At 40.1% G+C, this 19305-nt stretch overlaps 1 protein-coding gene across 1 annotated transcript; it reads left to right on the top strand.

Annotated features, from left to right (window-relative positions):
• Positions 1-429: 429 nt before the first annotated feature.
• On the top strand, positions 430-12108 carry LOC139450206 (E3 ubiquitin-protein ligase RNF14-like). The gene is made up of 7 exons (XM_071231882.1): positions 430-496; positions 1517-1706; positions 4336-4478; positions 5240-5746; positions 7402-7630; positions 9864-10036; positions 11489-12108. The coding sequence occupies exons 2-7, from the start codon at positions 1526-1528 to the stop codon at positions 11696-11698; spliced, it is 1443 nt and encodes a 480-aa protein (XP_071087983.1). The 5' UTR covers positions 430-496; positions 1517-1525; the 3' UTR covers positions 11699-12108.
• Positions 12109-19305: the final 7197 nt, after the last annotated feature.

Here is a 19305-nt window from a genome sequence, read left to right as displayed (position 1 = left end):
CACCATACCCGTGTACCCGCGTCATGTCGGGCTTACGGCCGTGGTGTATATAACTAAAATACTGTTTATTGGTAAAGGCGGGGTAAATCTAAACTACGCAACTCAGATACAGAACAATATACACACACACCACGCTTTCATCTAAATATTCACATATTTCTTTTCGCACAACATACTGAGGTTAAACGATTGATTGCACATGTTCCCTTAAAAAACTGTCGAATTCATTCATTCATTAATTCATTCATATAAGAGTATGGAAGCAAACTCTCACGACAAAATCATTTGTGACTTCAGTTTTCATAATTAATACATTATTGTAATGAGCGGACTTCATTTCATCTTCAGACAATCCCACAATTGCAACGGGAAACCCCCTTTGAAACGGAATTCCCCGACTATTTCCGAATGACGGAAATACAAGGGAAGTAACTCTAATTAAAGGACGAAAACAACACGAAAGCTTTCGAAGAACGGTGCAATAACGATGCCACATGTAAGATGTGTTGATATTTTTCATTTCACTGTTATGATTGAATACTGACGGTTATTTCTTTCTAAAGTCGTTCAGGAAGACGACTACTTAGAGACTCATTTTTATTTATTCCACGGAGGCTTTTCAACTTGGACGTATAATTAGCTATCACTAGTATCACTATCAGTTCATGCAAACCGGTAAAGACAAACAACTACTTGCCTACTGTAGTGGAAATCTGTGTAGCCTGGTCACATTACATGACATATCACATTGATGGGATGGTAACACGACGGTTTCAACATGTTCACGATATGATTATGTAACTAACAACAAACAATTTCACAGACGAGGACGAACGACTTAGGCCTCGTCTGCGACTTTGTTTGTTATTATTATTAGTTACATGGTCCGGATCCTGTGCTTCAAATGAGACCAATTAAACAGGTGCGATTATACAATCTGTTTGTTACCAAATAGTATTATAACAACTAGATATATTTCAACAAAAATTATTCTGTTTTGGAAAAGATGTATGTTTGCATACCTCTTCGTTGTTTATGGTTGGTTGGGTTAGGGTAGATTACCCCAACTCTTTCCTTGGATCCTTGAATAAATATAGCGGCTACATTTTATATGACCTTATTGCCTTATCAGTTAATAAGATTTTTGTGATTTATCTTTCGTTTGACTTGGTTCGGGCGCCTATGAAGATTCGGGTTAGACTTGATGTTTAGTGACCCATGATCATCTACAAAGAGATTTGGATGGTCAGGCTAGATGACTTAGTTGATGTATGTCATCATATCCCAATTGCATGGATCGATGCTCGTGATGTCAGTCACTGGAATGTCTGGTCCAGACTCGGTTATATACAGGGCGCTGTCGTACAACTTCAATATTGCTGAGTGCTGCGTTAAACAACAGATACACAAAAAAACAAATTATTTTATTTTATCATTTCCGGTTAATAAAAATGATGTTTCTAAAGAAATAAGTCTGTATACAATATGTATTGCTGATTCAGTGTGTTGCTTGCAGATGTAAGCAATGGCCGACAAGGAAGATCAGGAGGATGAGCTGACAGCCCTGGCCAGTATCTATGACAACAGTGTTTTGACACTCTCCCAGGACGGGGAGGAGCCAGGGGGCCAGTTTGTGGCCTGCTTCCCCCTCCCCCATCCATTCTACATCCAGATAGACCCCCACAGAGAAAAACAGGAAGATGAAGGTTAGTTTGGGCAGTATCAGCCTCCTGTTCATTAATTTCTATCAAAGGAATTCATCATTAATTTTCCAAAAATATTTCTAATGGCAGATAATTAAGTAAATTGCAATTACCATGGATACTCAGAATTTCTTAGTTATCTGGTTTATCTTGTCCAGATTAAATTCCTTACAGGCCGTCGTGAAATTTCATTAATATTGATGTCTGTGGTCCTGGATTTCAAAACTAAGTGCTCTTGGTACATGTTGTAAGCAAACTGGGAAAATGTTATTTCAAATTTTTCTTATTTCTCTGAGGTACTTTTATTATTGTATGTTAACATTGTATTCAGTACAATAATGTAAAATGAGCTTCTTCCTTTTATTAGTCCACTCGCAACTCAGTCAGTAGAAGCCAGCTTGACGAAGCCTTCATATTAGCTCTAACTGTACTGACATGAATTGAGAATTGGGGCCTAATATCGCCCTCTGAGCAGGTCTAGATGAATTTTTTGTTGAGTATATAGAGGACATGTATCGAGTGAGTGAGTGAGGTTTTACGTCGCTTTTAGCAATATTCCAGCAATATCATGGCGGGGAACACCACAAATGGGCTTCACACAATCTACCTATGTTGCAAATCGAAACCTGGGTCTTCGGTATGACCAGCAATGTCACATATTTATTATATATATTTTGTGCAGTTGTTTGTTTACCTGGAAACTATTTTTTTTATTACAAATGTAAAACCTTGAGGGACATTTTGAGGGGGTTTGCAAAATCTTGATTAATATAAACAAAAGTAATAATAAATATTTGAGGTCAGTGGAATTCTTTGTCATACATTTGTATATGATGATATACAACATCAACTTCAACAAAAATTATTCTTGAAACCTCAGTTTGAAGCTAAGGAATACACGCTGGTTAAGTAACAAAAATGGCGCTTTGCGAAACGAAGATTCTCAGTTGACAAGGTAAATGAGAAATTTACAGTTTATGACGAAATATTGTCAAGAGATAAACAAACGTCAAGAAGCAATACTGACTCCATAAATGACCATCTGTCATTATTTTGCCTTGTCAATGTGGAACTAATGTGAAAGGCCAGTCAACAGTTTGCGTACCACCTTGACACCTATGATAAAGGAAGACAATTTCTAGGTAGGTAACTCTTGTATGACAATAGTTCCGTCGAAGTGTTTTGTTCATTGCAGTGAAATATTAAGTGTTCTGTTCTGTAAATTTTAAGACTACATGTCATTTACCATTAATTGGTTGCTCTTTTAAGACAATTATTAATCTTTCATAGTTTTACCAATTCCTGAAATATGAAAGTACATACAGGTTAGTTGAAGGATTCTAATTTTGAAACGTGAATGCAGTGGGCATAAAATTTCCCATCACGTGATGGGATTCAAACCACAGACCTTTTGATCTGAAGTCGGACCACTTGTCCACATAACCAGCAAGATGACAAGGGAAGGACATCATCTGTGGAATGACTCCTTACCCTGCTACATATTCACACTATGTTATGCTGTGTAGATAAAAAGACAAGTGACGTGGTTACGAAAGTGGCGGGAATAGGATGAGTGAGTGAGTGAGTTGGGTTTAACTCCGCTTTTGACAGTATTTCCGTTATATCATGGCGTGTCAGCTTAATGTGGTAGGAAAGCCTGAAGTGATGCAGGTGTCAGGCGTTTACCACTTCGGTGAAACCCACGAGCTCAGGTATGGTGCTGACAAACCTAGAAACATAATCAGGGTGTACCGGGATTCGAACCCACAATCATAGGTTTCTGGCGTGCCCAAGGGACGCAACTCTGCACAGCGAATTGCGGTGCCTTAGACGACTGGGCCACCCGTGCCCCAGGGAATAGGATGAAGCAGAAACATTGCATGTAGATGGTTCAGAGCTCTAGATAAGCTGCGTACCTGCGTAAAATATGCATCAGAAATGCAGAAATATGCAGTAAAATAAAATCCAAGCGTATCAAATGCGCAACGAACATTACAGATACGCTACAAAAATAAAACTTGTGTGTATCATCAAACTATTGTGAAGTAACCCTGCATATTCGATTAGCAAATCAGCAACTTATTTTGAAATTATAACCAGGCATTACGTCAACCTTGCCAAACTCCACGATGACAGTTACATCATGATTGCTTGCCATCACACTATACAATACATCGTGGTATTTTTGAGTCCTATAAAGCTCTCGAACCTACACGACACCAGTTTGCAGGGACTTGATAAATAGTGTTTTTAAATATTTAACTTAAATACCCACATGTGTAAAAACTAGTGGGTAACAGAAATTTGAATAACAAGAATTACTGATACCCAATGATTTTAAAATGCATAGGTAAAATACCCACAACACCAAAAGCTTATCTGGAGCTCTGTGGTGGTTATATCTTATATTTACGCCGTTACACCTGTGAAGCTTCATACCTCAATGAACTTACACAAAGTGGATTCAGCGCCCATTGGGTTTAAACCAGTATTTTCACCACTATTGTATCCAGATTGATGATTGGTGAGTGACAAGATTTTACATCACATCTGTCATTTCACTATGGTGAATAAAGTTCAGGTAAGTTTCATTTTATCGATGTAAGTTTGAATTTCATGTTTTACATTTCAGCAAATTTAAACAAAGTGACACAAGATTTAACAGAAGTGAAGTTTCTACCGCCAGTGACCTTGAACTTTGGCCTTCCCCCTGACTACCCGTCCGTCCACCCCCCACAGTTCACACTGTCGTGTAAGTGGCTCACAAGGCACCAGGTGAGTCATCCCCTGATTTCAGTAGTTTCATTTTATTGTAGTTTAGTTTAATTTGGTAGTGCAGAACATTCACAAGATGATAATTACGGATTTGTTTTGTATGGTTCCTTATCTCAAGGGAGTTGCCTGTGTTTGTGTGTCTATGTTTTCATTGTTTAAGTGACATACAAGATATGGATTCAAGGTTAGAATTGGTCCCTAAAAGCCTGTGTTTGTTGTCCTCATGGTTAGAGGAACTGATTGTTTGTTTAAGGAGCCTACCCCATGGTTTTTTAATTGTTTGTTTGTTGAAGGAGTCTATCCCATGCTTGTTTGTTTGTTATTTGTTGAAGGAGCCTATCCCATGTTTGTTTGTTTGTTTGTTGAAGGAGCCTATACCATGCTTGTTTGTTTGTTTGTTGAAGGAGTCTATACCATGCTTGTTTGTTTGTTATTTGTTGAAGGAGCCTATCCCATGTTTGTTTGTTTGTTGAAGGAGCCTATACCATGCTTGTTTGTTTGTTTAAGGAGCCTACCCCCATGTTTGTTTGTTTAAGGAGCCTTCCCCATGTTTGTTTGTTTGGTGATTTGTTTGCAAGAGGCAACATTATGGATCGGGTGGTCAGGTTTGGTTGTTATCATACTCCTACAGCATAAATTGTTGCTCACAATATCAATCGATGGATTGTCTAGTGCAGACACGATTATGTCATACAGTTGGAATGCAGCATTAAAGAAGAAACAAATACATCATTATAATAATAATATTGTTCTTTCCCCAGCTGTCACGTCTGTGTCACAAGCTTGACGAACTTTGGGAAGAAAACTCCGGATGTGTGATTCTGTTCATGTGGACCAACTTCCTCCAGAGTGAAGCGTATGATTTCCTGGATCTCTCATCTCCGCTAGATCTGTCCAATGTTGTGTGCCTCCGAAGGACTAGCAAGAGTGATAATGTCCTCGCCCCCAGGACTAACCCAAGCGAGGACACACCCTCCAGCTCTGACCCCCGTGGTATTCAAGACATTGCGTCCCAGCAGCTGCTGTTGCCGGCGATCCGAGACTTCAGTCACCAGGAGCAGCTGCGACAGTTCCAGAAGTCGGTGTATTCCTGTAAGGTGTGCTTCATGGAGAAGCTGGGGTCCCTGTGTATTCAGTTCAGCCAGTGTGACCATGTGTACTGCAAGGATTGTATGAAGGACTACTTTGTGATACAGATCGGGGAGGGGAACGTGGCTGCCCTCACCTGTCCCGAGGACCAGTGTCAGTCACAGGCACATCCGGCTCAGGTGGGTGGGGCACGGTTTTGCCCAATGCACAATTGTGCATCCAGTACCCACAAATGTAGAGAATGGACACAGAAAAAGAATATAAGATGTACTGCATCTTAGGGACGCACAATAATATTCACTGTACCTAAAATGCTTCAAGAGCAGTTGTGGGTGTCTGTTATTTCATCAGGCCTCAAAGTTTAGATTTTTACTAAGTAGCCATATGGCTACAAGTATTTTTTCCAGGTAGCCAGTGGTAAAATTCAAGTCAAGCCAATATAATAGTGTAGGTAGCCAAAAGCATTTCAAAGTATCTTTTATCAAGTAACTATTATATGTACAAGTCATAGCATTACTAATAGTCGTGGAATTGTATATTAGTGGAAACTGAACTTGAGTTTTGTTATTTGTGACTCGAACAATGATGCAGTTTATGTTACTAGACTATATAGGTATATCCTTGCTTATCCAATAAATATCAGCTAAAATATAATACTAATAACATAATTATTTATGTATTTCGGTTCATTGTCGACTTTAGGAGGAATTGTTTGCGAGTACAATTAGTAGCAGACACGTTTATTTTTTTGTCAACAAATGTGTAGCAATAGAATTTAGTTGCAATAAGATTTTTTCAAGGTAGTCATTTGGCTACCTCTGAAATTTAGACAGTAGCCAATTTGAAATTTAGGTCGCAACTTTGAGGCCTGAATTCATCGATAAATGATAACCACTGTCCACATGATTGTTGGTTCATTCTAGGCTCTAAAGTAATTACTAAACATACAATACACTACACCATTTCACATTGCCTGCAAGGACACTTAAAATAAATTATTGGGGATCCCCTGGACCCCCATTTGTGTAAGTCATGTGTGAACCTGGTATGACTGTAGGCTCAGGTTTGGTGATTGATTGGTTGAGGGAGAGATGCCAACAATTACAGTTTGGGTTTAATAGTTTTTAAGTTTAAAACTTTGGAGGCTTGTAAACTGTTATAAGAAGTGTCTTGAGTTAGTACTGCTAACCAGCTTCAGTAGCAGGGAGATTAGTGATGTCATTAGATTGTGATGTCATGGTTACGGATGATGTCACAATGGTCTGCAAAGTATCATGATGCAATTTCATTGCTGAGATATCTCCACGGAACGATCGCTTTATCTCAGGCAAGCGATATTTCCTGCATCTTCTCGAGGCATCTATCGCATAATGAAATCGACATCCGGTACATAAATTACTGTGCAGATTTCGGTCGATTGCAGGATTTGCAAAGCATGTCTTCTGTCAACTTAGCATCAACAGATATTTTCCAAATCTTTTCATGTTTTCAATCAAGGTGCTCACATGATCTGATGCACTTCGAGAAGTAAGATCCATTTTATTACAATATGGATCTTGATTATCGATCAGGTCGTCTTCACTGGGTCACCACCATTTTGTTTGATGCGTATGCAAGCAAGCAATATGAGAGGTGGAATCTGGTGAATAGGAGGGGCATAGAAGGGACATTTGTAATAGCCACTGGTGGCACTACAATCGATCCCAGAAATTCCTGCCTAGTTCAACTAGGGTGGAAATTGGACTTTCACAGTCAGTTAACTCCCTTGCTGCGGGGAGATGCATCTCCTGTGGAAGCCAGATTGAATGACAAAATTCCTCTTTCTGTCACACAGGTAAAGGAGCTTGTCTCCCCTGAACTGTTCACTCGCTACGATCAGCTGCTCCTGAAGACGTCCTTGGAGACGATGACAGATGTGGTGTACTGTCCCCGCCCCGTCTGTCAGTTCCCCGTCATCATGGACCGGGAGAGCAACATGGCGTCCTGCCCCTCGTGTCATTACGTCTTCTGTGTTCTGTGCAAGCTGGTCTTCCATGGACTGTCACCCTGCAAGATCAAGTCAGGTGAGTCCAGAACTGGTACCGGTAACCTGGTAACGGGGGGTATACCATGTATACCCCGGTATGCAGCCCCTTATCTATTTATAGTTATACCAAGGTTCCGTTCGTCCGTCTGTCCGAAAACTTTGTCCGCGCGATTTCTCTTAAACTATTCAGTTGATTCTTCTTAGTACAAATAATCTGTGTCATATGCATGATATGGAGGGGTGCAGTCAAAAGAAGAAAAATGTTTTTATTCATTTTCCATTTTTTTATGAATTTTTCATGACTAAACAAGCTAAAGCAGAGTTGACACTGAAAAGGTTGAAGTCGGGGGTATTAGTAAGCTCTGCTTACTTTTTCACTTTTTCAGTTATTTCACTAAAACTTGGTATTGCCAGGTGAGCTACAGGGCCACGTGTGGCACTATTTTTAAGCTATTTAATTTGAAACTACTGACACACTAGGCAGGTCGGGGCCCTTGTTTAATGCTGTGTAACATGTCCAGGGGAACCATCACTTCAGGCTTTCCTCCCACATCAAGCTGACACCGTGATGTAACTGGAATACTATTCAAAGGAGCGTTAAACCCAATTCACTCACTCCAAGGGAAGCTTTTAATTTCTGTTATTGGGCTAGATAGAAACAGGCAATTTGAAAAACAGATACTTAACTATACTGTTTGCTCGCTGTAAATGCACCAGCTAATGAAACATAATGAAGGCATGGCTCTTATTTAGTTTTCATATGGATTCAAGCTTTGGTCACTTGATTGGATAGCCTAGTTGTTAAAGCATTCGCTCGTCACACTGAAGACCCTGGTTTGATTCCCGACATGGGTACAATGTGTAAAGCTATTTCTGGTGTCCCCCCACCAAGATATTGCTGGATTATTGGTAAAAGTGGCATAAAACAATATTCACTCACTCGAACATTAAAATCAGTAATAATATCTTCTATCGCTAGCACTTGTAAATTTGTTTCAGTCTCCCTATTGGTTTTTAACTAATGGTCTCTGAGCGTGCACATTCTTATGTCACTTGTGGTATAGTACGGTATACAACTTTTGACTTGTCTCTGGGACCCAAATTTTATAGCTTGTGATCTACAGTTTTTACACCCTGGACACATACAACTAAGAGCTGTGAGACCCATAGACACCAAAAATAACTCAAATTAATTCCTCTGTTGGTCCGCCTCGATGGCCTAGTGGTAGAGCTTCTACCCGGAGAGCAGAATGTCGGGGGTTGTGTCGGGGGTCCATGTCCAGTGTCCAAAAGATGTTAAAAGATGGTACTTGTTACCCTGTCTGGCGCTTGGCATTAAGGGGCTAAAACAAGGACTGGTTGGCTCAGAGTCAGTATACTGTGTCTGTTTAGGGTTTTTATGTTGAACTGCAGCATGGTATCTCAGTGGGCTAGCACTATAATAAAGGCCATTTAGTCCAGACTAGTACAAGCACACACCCGTGCATGCACGTCGCTATAGTCTTGTACGATACATTCAACCCCATTTCACTTCACCACCTAGTTCCTATATTGAAGAGGATATGGTCTTCTTGGCTTGATGGTAACCATGGTAACCTGACTTTAACTGGACCAATAAAGAAGTACTGGACTTAATGCTTCATTTTACAATATTGCCCTGCATGCGGCAGAGAACTTTAAAAAGATCTCAATTTTGAAGAACTTAATTATTTTCCCTAGTCTGTGTGCCAGGGGCACTTTGTTAGAATCCTACATATATCCGGTACATAAATTAGGAATCAAACAAAAGGTAATGTACCAGCATGCATTGTATTGTCAGGAAAATGTATTGTTTCACCCCAATGTGAGTGAGTGAGTTTGGTTTAACACCGCTTTTAACAGTATTCCAGTTATATCAGGGAGGAAAGCCCGAAGTGATGCAGGTCTCAGCCGTTTACCACTTGGGTGAAACCCACGAGCACGGGTATGGTGCTGACAAACCTAGAATCATAATTGGGGCGAACCAGGATTCAAACCCACAATCATAGGTTTCTGGCGTGCCCAAGGGAAGCAACTCTGCACAGCAAATCGCGGGGCCTTAGTCGACTGGGCCACCCGTGCCCCCCACCCCAATGTGAAGCAGTGTTTGATGGCATTTACTGTCTTTTAGTTACTTAAACCTTTTCAACAGTACATTACTGATCAGTGAAGCTTGATCTAAACAGAGCAGTTTTGACAGGTTCAGTGTTACCAGATCTGTAGATACAGTATTAATTGCAAGCTTGTTGCAGATGAGTTGAAGAAGTTACGAGAGGAATATCAAGCAGCTGATGAAATGGGGAAGAAATTCCTGGAGAAGAAGTATGGGAAGAGAACAATCGAGCAGGCCCTGGAGGAGACGTGGTCCAGCGAGTGGCTCGAGCAGTACGCCAAACAGTGTCCTTCTTGTGGTACACACATACAGGTGAGCAGTACGCCAAACTGTGTCCTTCTTGTGGCACACACATACAGGTGAGCAGTACGCCAAATAGTGTCCTTCTTGTAGAACGCCAAATAGTGTCCTTCTTGTAGAACACATACAGGTGAGCAGTACACCAAACAGTGTCCTTGTAGCACACACATACAGGTGAGCAGTACACCAAACAGTGTCCTTCTTGTAGCACACACATACAGGTGAGCAGTATGCCAAACAGTGTCCTTCTTGTAGAACACATACTGGTGAGCAGTACACCAAACAGTGTCTTTCTTGTAGAACACATACAGGTGAGCAGTACACCAAACAGTGTCCTTCTTGTAGCACACACATACAGGTGAGCAGTATGCCAAACAGTGTCCTTCTTGTAGAACACATACAGGTGAGCAGTACACCAAACAGTGTCCTTCTTGTAGAACACATACAGGTGAGCAGTACACCAAACAGTGTCCTTCTTGTAGCACACACATACAGGTGAGCAGTACACCAAACAGTGTCCTTCTTGTAGAACACATACAGGTGAGAAGTACACTAGACAGTGTCCTTGTAGAACACATACAGGTGAGAAGTACACCAAACAGTGTCCTTCTTGTAGAACACATACAGGTGAGCAGTACACCAGACAGTGTCCTCCTTGTAGAACACACACAGGTGAGCAGTACACCAGACAGTGTCCTTCTTGTAGAACACATACAGGTGAGAAGTACACCAGACAGTGTCCTTGTAGAACACACACAGGTGATCAGTACACCAGACAGTGTCCTTCTTGTAGCACACACATACAGGTGATCAGTACACCAAACAGTGTCCTTCTTGTAGAACACATACAGGTGATCAGTACACCAGACAGTGTCCTTCTTGTAGAACACACACAGGTGAGCAATACACCAAACAGTGTCCTTCTTGTAGAACACATACAGGTGAGCAGTACACCAGACAGTGTCCTTCTTGTAGAACACACACAGGTGAGCAATACACCAAACAGTGTCCTTCTTGTAGAACACATACAGGTGAGAAGTACTCCAAACAGTGCCCTTGTAGAACACACACAGGTGAGAAATACACCAAACAGTGTCACACGGATTTATGAGAATTTATACAGACTGCACTCTGGTTTTCAGGTGTATATCTTGATGAACACAAAAACATATCATAGTCATTCATAGCCCTTCAGCATGTTTAGAATAAAGGAATGGTGCTTTAGGTGCTTGAGCAGTATTTTTGTGTACATAGATATACTCGATTATATGGCAAGCAGAGAAAGTGTGTAGCAAAGCTACTTTGAATGTCAACCCTGAAGAAGTAAGCCTTGCAAGGTTTAGTTCCACACCGCCTGTTCCAATTAATATGAAAAACATTCACAACATATGACTTCAGCTCTGAATGTATCTGTAGAGCAGCAGTGTTAAAGCAATGTGTTTAGGTCTGTTTCCTCGTTTGCAGAAAATCGATGGTTGTAACAAGATGACGTGTACCAAGTGTCGGTGTTACTTCTGCTGGCTGTGTAACCACACCCTGTCCAGGACTAATCCCTACAGCCACTTCAACATGTCCAACAACTCCTGCTTCAACAGACTCTTTGAAGGGATGGGGCCAATGGATGGGGACTTCTTTGATTTTGAAGAAGAGGAGGACTTCTTAAATCTTATCTGAAGCTTTCATGTGGTACTGCTTATGTGGTGTTTGAAAAGAAATCTGTGTGTTATAGCAATTATTTCCTTGGTTGTTTATAAGGATTTATTCCTTATTGTTTATAGCGACATTGCTCAATTGCTAAAATTTCCAATATGCCAAGAGACATGAAACAATATGAAAAAATGAAAATAGTTTTTGGGGTTGATTTATATAACATCTCAAAAATTATCTCAAAGTATAATGTTTAAGAAAAATACTGACAAAACAATGTCATGAGTGCTAGTAATTCTTTACTTTCAAACTCATAATTTAGTTTTTACAAATTATTTAATCAATTTAGGGTTGACTTGTCTTTTAGACAGTAAATTAGTGTGGCTTGGGTATTGTTGTAATTTACAGATAGTTTTAGATTAAAATAATCAGGTTCAAGGAAGGTTGCCATTGTTATCATTTCGTAATAAGAAATTCATGAAGATTAGCAATCGGCAGTGTACATGTAAATTGTTCTGTGCATCTTCCAAAAGGTCACTCTTGCCAGTTGGTTAGAAAATTATCAAATCACACATCAGCTGACCAAAATGTTTTACTGACTTTAAGGCACATTAAACTCAAGCATTCTGTGCATTTATCACAATTGTGCTGAGTATCAGTCAGCAATCAAAGATGAACGAGCTCTGTATGTGTGATGCTGGGACTATTAATGACTTTGAGTTTAGTTTGAATAATCCGTGTTTAGAGTCTGGCATATGTCCCATGGTTCAGAGTGGCTGTCATCAAGATGGAGTAGTGGTTGTCTCCCTTTGTTAACCGGGACATTTTAAATAACCACTTGAAATGAATGACTGTCATGAAGTTAGATTGAGTTTGAATAAAGTAGAGGTTGTCTCCCTTAGTTAACAGGGACATTTTAAATAACCACTTGAAATGAATGACTTTCATGGGGTTAGATGTCGTTTGTGTGAAGTAGTAGTTGTCTCCCTTTGTTAACAGGGACATTTGATATGACCACTTAAATTGAATGAGTTGGAACCTGGCAATTGGAGTCAGAAGTGATATTGGGTGCATAAATGTTTAGTTTTGTTTGCCAGTTACTTTGCCATGATTTAGGTTGTCCATTTTATGTCTAAGGCATTAATATGTTCAGCAAGATTATATAAGAAGTATGACTGCTCAGACCCACTCAGGGATTCCGGTTACAACTGGTCCCCAGAATCTATCCTAGTCGTAGAAGATGCTTTTTAGTACATTGCTGGCCTCATGGTTTTGGAATGTGTGTCTAATAGATTTTTATTCAGTAGGATTTATTGTTGAATTAGGTATCTGATATTGAGACTACAGGGTCAGGTGTTTGGACATGTTTTGGTAATTAATACCTTCTTAAGTTAAAGATGCTCCAATGTGTGTTAACATTAAAAAAAAAACTGACAGTGACTTACTAGTCTTGTGGCAAAAGCTTTGTGTTTTAAAACAAATTGTTAAAAATTATGTGAATGAATATTGCCCATGCAATATTTAATTTCTACTTGAATATTTACATCTTGTGCCCGGAATTGTTTATCCATTCTTGCTGAATTTATGCATTTATCAAGTTGACATGGAAAAGGATTTTTGTGTGTATTGTTTTGTCACCATGATGATGCTTATGTGTGTACTGCTATTGACATGTCTTTCAAGTTTTGTGTACAGAGAAGCGATGAGTTTGTCTACCCCAGGTATTTCAGAATCCACTGAAGATATTAGCCATGTCTTGTTGACCTGGGACGGCACGAGTGGCCCAGGTGTCTATGGTGCTGCAATTTGCTGTGCAGAGTTGTGGCCCCTTCCAAAAACTAGGATCATGGATTCGAATCCCAGTTTGCTTCGATTATGTTTTTGTGTTTGTCTGCATCAGACCCGTACATGTGGGTTTCACCAAAGTGTTATTGTCTAGAACCTGCATCACTTTGGGATTTCCTCGCACGTTAAGCTGACATGTGGTGATATAACTGGAATATTGTTCAAACCGTCTTCCCGAGGCAAGGGATTTAACTGACTGTAAAAGTCCAGTTTCCACCCTTGTAGAGGCGGGAATTATGGAGTTATATTTTGGCTGGACTAATGAGTCTATGCATAGTCCAATCCAAAACATGTAACAAAGTCAACATCCAGTTCATAAACTGCTGTGCAGATTTTGGTCGATAGCAGGATTTGCAAAGCATGTGCACCTTCAACTGAGCATCAACAAATATTTTCCAAACCTTTTCATGATTTGATGCACTTTGCAAAGTAAGACCCCTATTATAACATTATAGATCTTGATTATCGGTCGCCCCCATTTTGCTTAAAGCAAATACAAGTGATATGAAAGGTGGAATCTGACTGGTCAGTAGGATGGACATGGCGGCGCTACAATCGAACCCAGAAACTACAGCATAGTTCGGCAAGGGTGGAAACTCGACTTTTGTAGTCAGTTAGCTCCTTTGCTTGGGGAAGATGCCTTAAACAGTCTCCATCTGATTATAATATTGTGTGGGGGCACGGGTGGCCCAGTTGTCTAAGGCGCCGCGATTCGCTGTGCAGAGTTGCGTCCCTTGGGCACGCCAGAAACCTGTGATTGTGGGTTCGAATCCCGGTTCGCCCGGATTATGTTTCTAGGTTTGTCAGCACCATACCCGTGCTCATGGGTTTCACCGAACTGGTAAACATCTAAGACCTGCATCACTTCGGGCTTTCCTCCCACATTAAGCTGACACCCTGTGATATGACTGGAATAATGTTCAAAGCGGCGTTAAGCACAACTCACTCACTCACTATAATACTGTGTAGAACTATTATGTCACACATTACCTTCATCAAGCAGGAAAACAAAATGGAACAAAAAAACAGGATTTGAAACATCATTTCCAAAACATTCGGAACACACCAAGATATTTCCCGGACATTTTTATATTATTTTCTTAGTTGATGATGGAAACAGGGCCTTCATCCAGCCTACAGCCTAGTTGTTTTAATCTTTTAGCAGTATGATTGAACGAGAAAGGCCTCATCGTGAATGTATATATGTAAAATGAGTTCCCATGGTAACTATGAATTGTATCTATCAACCATGTCTTTTACAAAATGTGGTGTCTTCACTTTACTTAAGTTTGTTACCTACTGACTGAACCTGGAAGGTAGTTCTAGTTTAGTTATCATTTGTTTCTGTTGAAGATGTTGGGATGTTAAAGTGTATGTTCTTTTTGATGTGGTCAAACCCAGCTAGTCCCAACCTGCTGTGACAGAAATCACACCTTCCCGATGGGAACTCCTGTGTTAATAAGTGATTTCTTATATTATATATTTTACAGTCAATGTGTAAAAAAAAAAACCAAACAATTTGTAAAATGATTGAAATTTTCACATAGGCAATTTTCAAAATGCCAAATATTTCAGTCACTTTTAAATTATTTCATTTTATTTATCAATATAAGGTAGCTATGGGATAAATCGCAAAGAACAATGAAGAACAAAGTATGGTTTATTTTACGATAAAACATTGTTGTATCATGACATAATTTCTGGAGATTCGAACATGCACTCTCAACTTGAAGACGTATATTAGATGACGTTATATTTGAGAGGGGAGTGTCTAGTGAGTCGCTCCCCATAGAGGGAGGCGGGAACACAGATAAAGCAGTGGCGAACTATCGCATCCAAAAGTGGGAGAGATACGAAAATCGGTATTTGGAGCAAAGGTACAGGTAATCGATGTGAGGACTCTGAGAATATCCCGGAAATACCCACCAGTACATATAATGGAGGTCAGATTCTATTGAGGGAGTCCTTATTTAAATATGTGTAAATAGTTTTAAAGATTGTATATTTTATCATCATCCTTAAAGAGGCTGTACATAATGTTGATATCTCATATATGAAATGACTGAACCCCTCATGGTTTATTCTCCCTACAGTGTTTTATTGTACGATTATGGATAAACATCTTCCGCTCTCCTGTTTCTTAACTCACTCACTCACTCCAAACATTTTTATGGTCTATTTCATCACCTGGTGACTGAAAATGATGCATTTAAAAGAAAACGAAAGACATTGTCTATTTTGTTTTGATATTGTGGCTTATAGTCCTACCATAATCATCTATTGTGATGTTTTTAAGCCCTTTTTAACTTCTTCATAACTCTTAGTCAAAAGACTGCCTGAAAAATAATGGTAAAATATTACTTAATATTTATATATTTAGGCATTTTGTAAATTGCCTCAGTGAAAATGTCAGTTATTTCACATATTGACTGTAACATATACAATGAATAAGTATTGCACAGACAAAATGTATTTCTAATATTACCTTAGTTTGTTGATCAAGAAATGTGTTCATCAGGTCGACAAGGACGAGCCAACAACCTCTAGGCGTCTGGCATACCACTTAATTGGATGTGTCTTATCAGTGTACAGTGGTAAGTAAGTTAGACATAGAATGCATGAACATGCATGCTCTCAAGTTTAAGGATTAATATGTTTTTGATTTGTTACTCTTTGCAAGAAAAAAGACGCAAATTATTTTTTATTTTGGCATCTGCGTTGCAGATACACATTACATTCGTCATACTGCACTGCCAACAGGCTCCGCATCTGGCGTACCGAAGGGGGTTTGAAACCCCCAAGGAACACTTCCCGATTGGCATTGTTTCTTTGAGAGCTGGTGTATGTATCTCCTTAATTGTACATTTGTGATCTTCCATGCTGGTCATAGAACATTCTTGCAATCATGGGAGCTTACTCATTCCTGTTGGTGTTGTGTTCGTTTCTTTACACAATAGAATAACATAGTAGATCAAAAGGAATCTATTTGTTAAAATTGTGTTCACTGCTTTACACTATAGAATAAAAGGAATCTTTTTGTTAAAATTGTGTTCACTACTTTACACAAAAGAATAAAGGAATCTATTTGTTAAAATTGTGTTTGCTACTTTATACAATAGAATAACAATTGAATAAATGGAATCTATTTGTTAAGTTATTTTCTTTCAGTGGTTGTCATGTGTATGTTAATCACAGTTGTAAGGCTGGACTATTGGTAGACCATTCTTTCAGTTTGCCTCCCTCCAACAATGCAAGGGTGAATATCAAGATTACTGCAGGAGTGTTTATCAGATACCTTTTACCTCACGAGTTGTTTCAAAATGAGCAAAATAGTCATTAATATAACCCAATCTTTCGCATTAATTTAAAGGGGGCACGGGTGGCTCAGTCGTCTAAGGCGCCGGGATTGGCTGTGCAGAGTTGCGTCCCTTGGGCACGCCAGAAACCTATGATTGTGGGTTCTAATCCCGGTTTGCTCCGATTATGTTTCTAGGTTTGTCAGCACCATACCCGTGCTCGTGGGTTTCACCGAAGTGGTAAACGTCTGAGACCTGCATCACTTCGGGCTTTCCTCCCACATTAAGCTGATACGCCGTGAAATGACTGGAATGCTGTGAAAAGCGGCGTTAAACCCAACTCACTCACTCACTCACTCACTTTAATTTTAAAACGAGTTGTAAGATAAATGGTACGTAACTGCACGAGTGCAGTAATTCATTTATTTCCCACCCTAAAATCGCACCATTTTAACAACTGTCAATTATGTCAATTCTTATGATCGCAATGGCACATTAACTGCTTACTACTCTTACCTAGTGTGACCTTCCACACAAAAGTTTCCGACACATCTGTGGATTATCAAGGCGATGATGAAAATGCAAACTAAATAAGATCAAAGAACATTCATTAACACACTAAACCCATAATGTTTCCACACAGACGTAGGCCTTGGTGAATTCGACTGAAGCACGAGAAACTTATCAATGGATTTCGATCAGGAAAATAGTACGTCGTGGTCATAGTCTGACCTTAGGTCATCACCATGGAGTAGCTAATCACGGACCTAGTGTTTGATCTCACACGTTTGACAGTGGCGGATCCAAAGGGTCGGTTGTCGAGGGGATTTTATGGTCTGAGAGAGGACCCCTCTCTTTTAACAATGCTGGATCCGCCCTTGTTGTGATACCAGTTATCTCAAATGTGTTTCTCAACAGGCGTGTAACAAAAGAAGGTTTAGAACAGGTCGCCTGGATAATCCTGATCCTGTTAAGAAAGTGTCAGGAGTGAGTGAGTTGGGTCTAACGCCGCTTTTAACAGTATTCCAGTTATATCACGACCTGTAAGCTTAACGTAGGAGGAAAGCCCGAAGTGATGCAGGTCTCCGACGTTTACCAAGTCAGGATGGCCGAGTCGTCCGAGTTACTTAAAAAGCCGATATTAAACTGCTGGAGGTATATGACGGTTTACTGCATTGCCTACCGCCGAAAATGATTCGCACAGGACCATTATGTCCTGTTCCCGTTGGTTTGAGAAGGATTGAATTCTGTGTTTCGCAGTGCTTACTAAACTATGTAAATTTGTATGGCAGAAGTTGACGTCAGTGAGTGCCCATCTGCTCCGACAGAGAAAGAGAATGACCCAGTGTGTGGCCAGTGATCAAAGACGCAACAGTTTGCTGTGTTTTGTTTTGTTGTTTAACGCCGCACTCAGCTACGTAATGATGGGCTGTAAATATCGAGTCCGTACTAGACAATGTAGTTATTCCATCACGAGATACGATGCATCAAGCAAAGTCAGCGGGTCTGACCACCCATCCCGTTTGTTGCCTCTTACGACAGGTACCATCGCCTCTTGGAACAAGCTTTGTTTGCTGAAGACCAATTGTAACCCGGATCTTCATGGGCATTGCTGTGTAGATATGAGTTCTTCAGGTGTATTAGGTCATCTTCGAATCCCATATTTGCGAAATTATGATCGTGGTTTCATCAAAGTGTTACACATTTTACTACCAACGTCACTTCGGTTGTTTCTCCAACATTAAGGACTCACTCACTCACTCACTCATATGAAGTGTGAAAGGCATTAATTATTTAACATTTTATTTTCAACATAAAAAAACTAATACTAAATACTTACAATTAAATTGTTAAAAAACAACAACTGTGTATCACCGCATCCAGCAATGTTCCAGCTACATACCGGGGGTCATTAATCAATTCTGGACCACACAATCTGGTGATTGGTATGAGCAACGATATACGGGATCCGGGCACGATGACCCGATCCATTAAGGCGCAACTTAGACCAACATTGGTTGCTGGGGACCTGTCATAACCCAGACTCCCCACGGACCGTCAGTTGTTAGAAACTGGGTCCACTTGCATAAAAGCGATCTTAGCGCTCAGATGATCGCAACTCCCATACCTCAACGTACTAGCTTACAATAGTCGTAGTGCTAAGATCGCTTTGTACAAGTAGGCCCTGCAGGTAACAATCACATATCCGTTTGAAAGTTTGCGTACGATGTTTGTAAGGACATGCAGAGTGCTTGACATATCAAACACCCTGGGGGCCTTAAAAAGGTTCTTCAATTCAGAATGTCAGAAAATAATTATTTCGACGCCGGGGCTCCGTTCCACAAAGAGATGTTAGTGCTGAGATGATCGTAACTTCCAGACTTAAGACAATCGTACGTTATGGTCGCTTTTGTGGAACGGGGCCAAGGGCAATAATGCCTATGATTATGTACATCAAAATATCGTGGGATTGATACGCGATGATCAGCAACA

Source organism: Haliotis cracherodii, unplaced genomic scaffold (assembly GCF_022045235.1).
Source record: "Haliotis cracherodii isolate W230 unplaced genomic scaffold, xgHalCrac1.p SCAF_8, whole genome shotgun sequence".
Classification (NCBI taxonomy): domain Eukaryota; kingdom Metazoa; phylum Mollusca; class Gastropoda; order Lepetellida; family Haliotidae; genus Haliotis; species Haliotis cracherodii.
The sequence above is the reverse complement of the archived record's forward strand: the minus strand, read 5'-3'. Positions and strand labels throughout refer to the sequence as shown.

Excerpts from the sequence above, each read along its gene's own strand:
- LOC139450206 (XM_071231882.1), top strand. The coding sequence starts at position 1,526 with ATGGCCGACAAGGAAGATCAGGAGGATGAGCTGACAGCCCTGGCCAGT. Across the intron at positions 1,707-4,335 it reads AGAAAAACAGGAAGATGAAG|CAAATTTAAACAAAGTGACA; the intron begins GTTAGTTTGGGC and ends TTTACATTTCAG. Across the intron at positions 5,747-7,401 it reads CACAGGCACATCCGGCTCAG|GTAAAGGAGCTTGTCTCCCC; the intron begins GTGGGTGGGGCA and ends TCTGTCACACAG.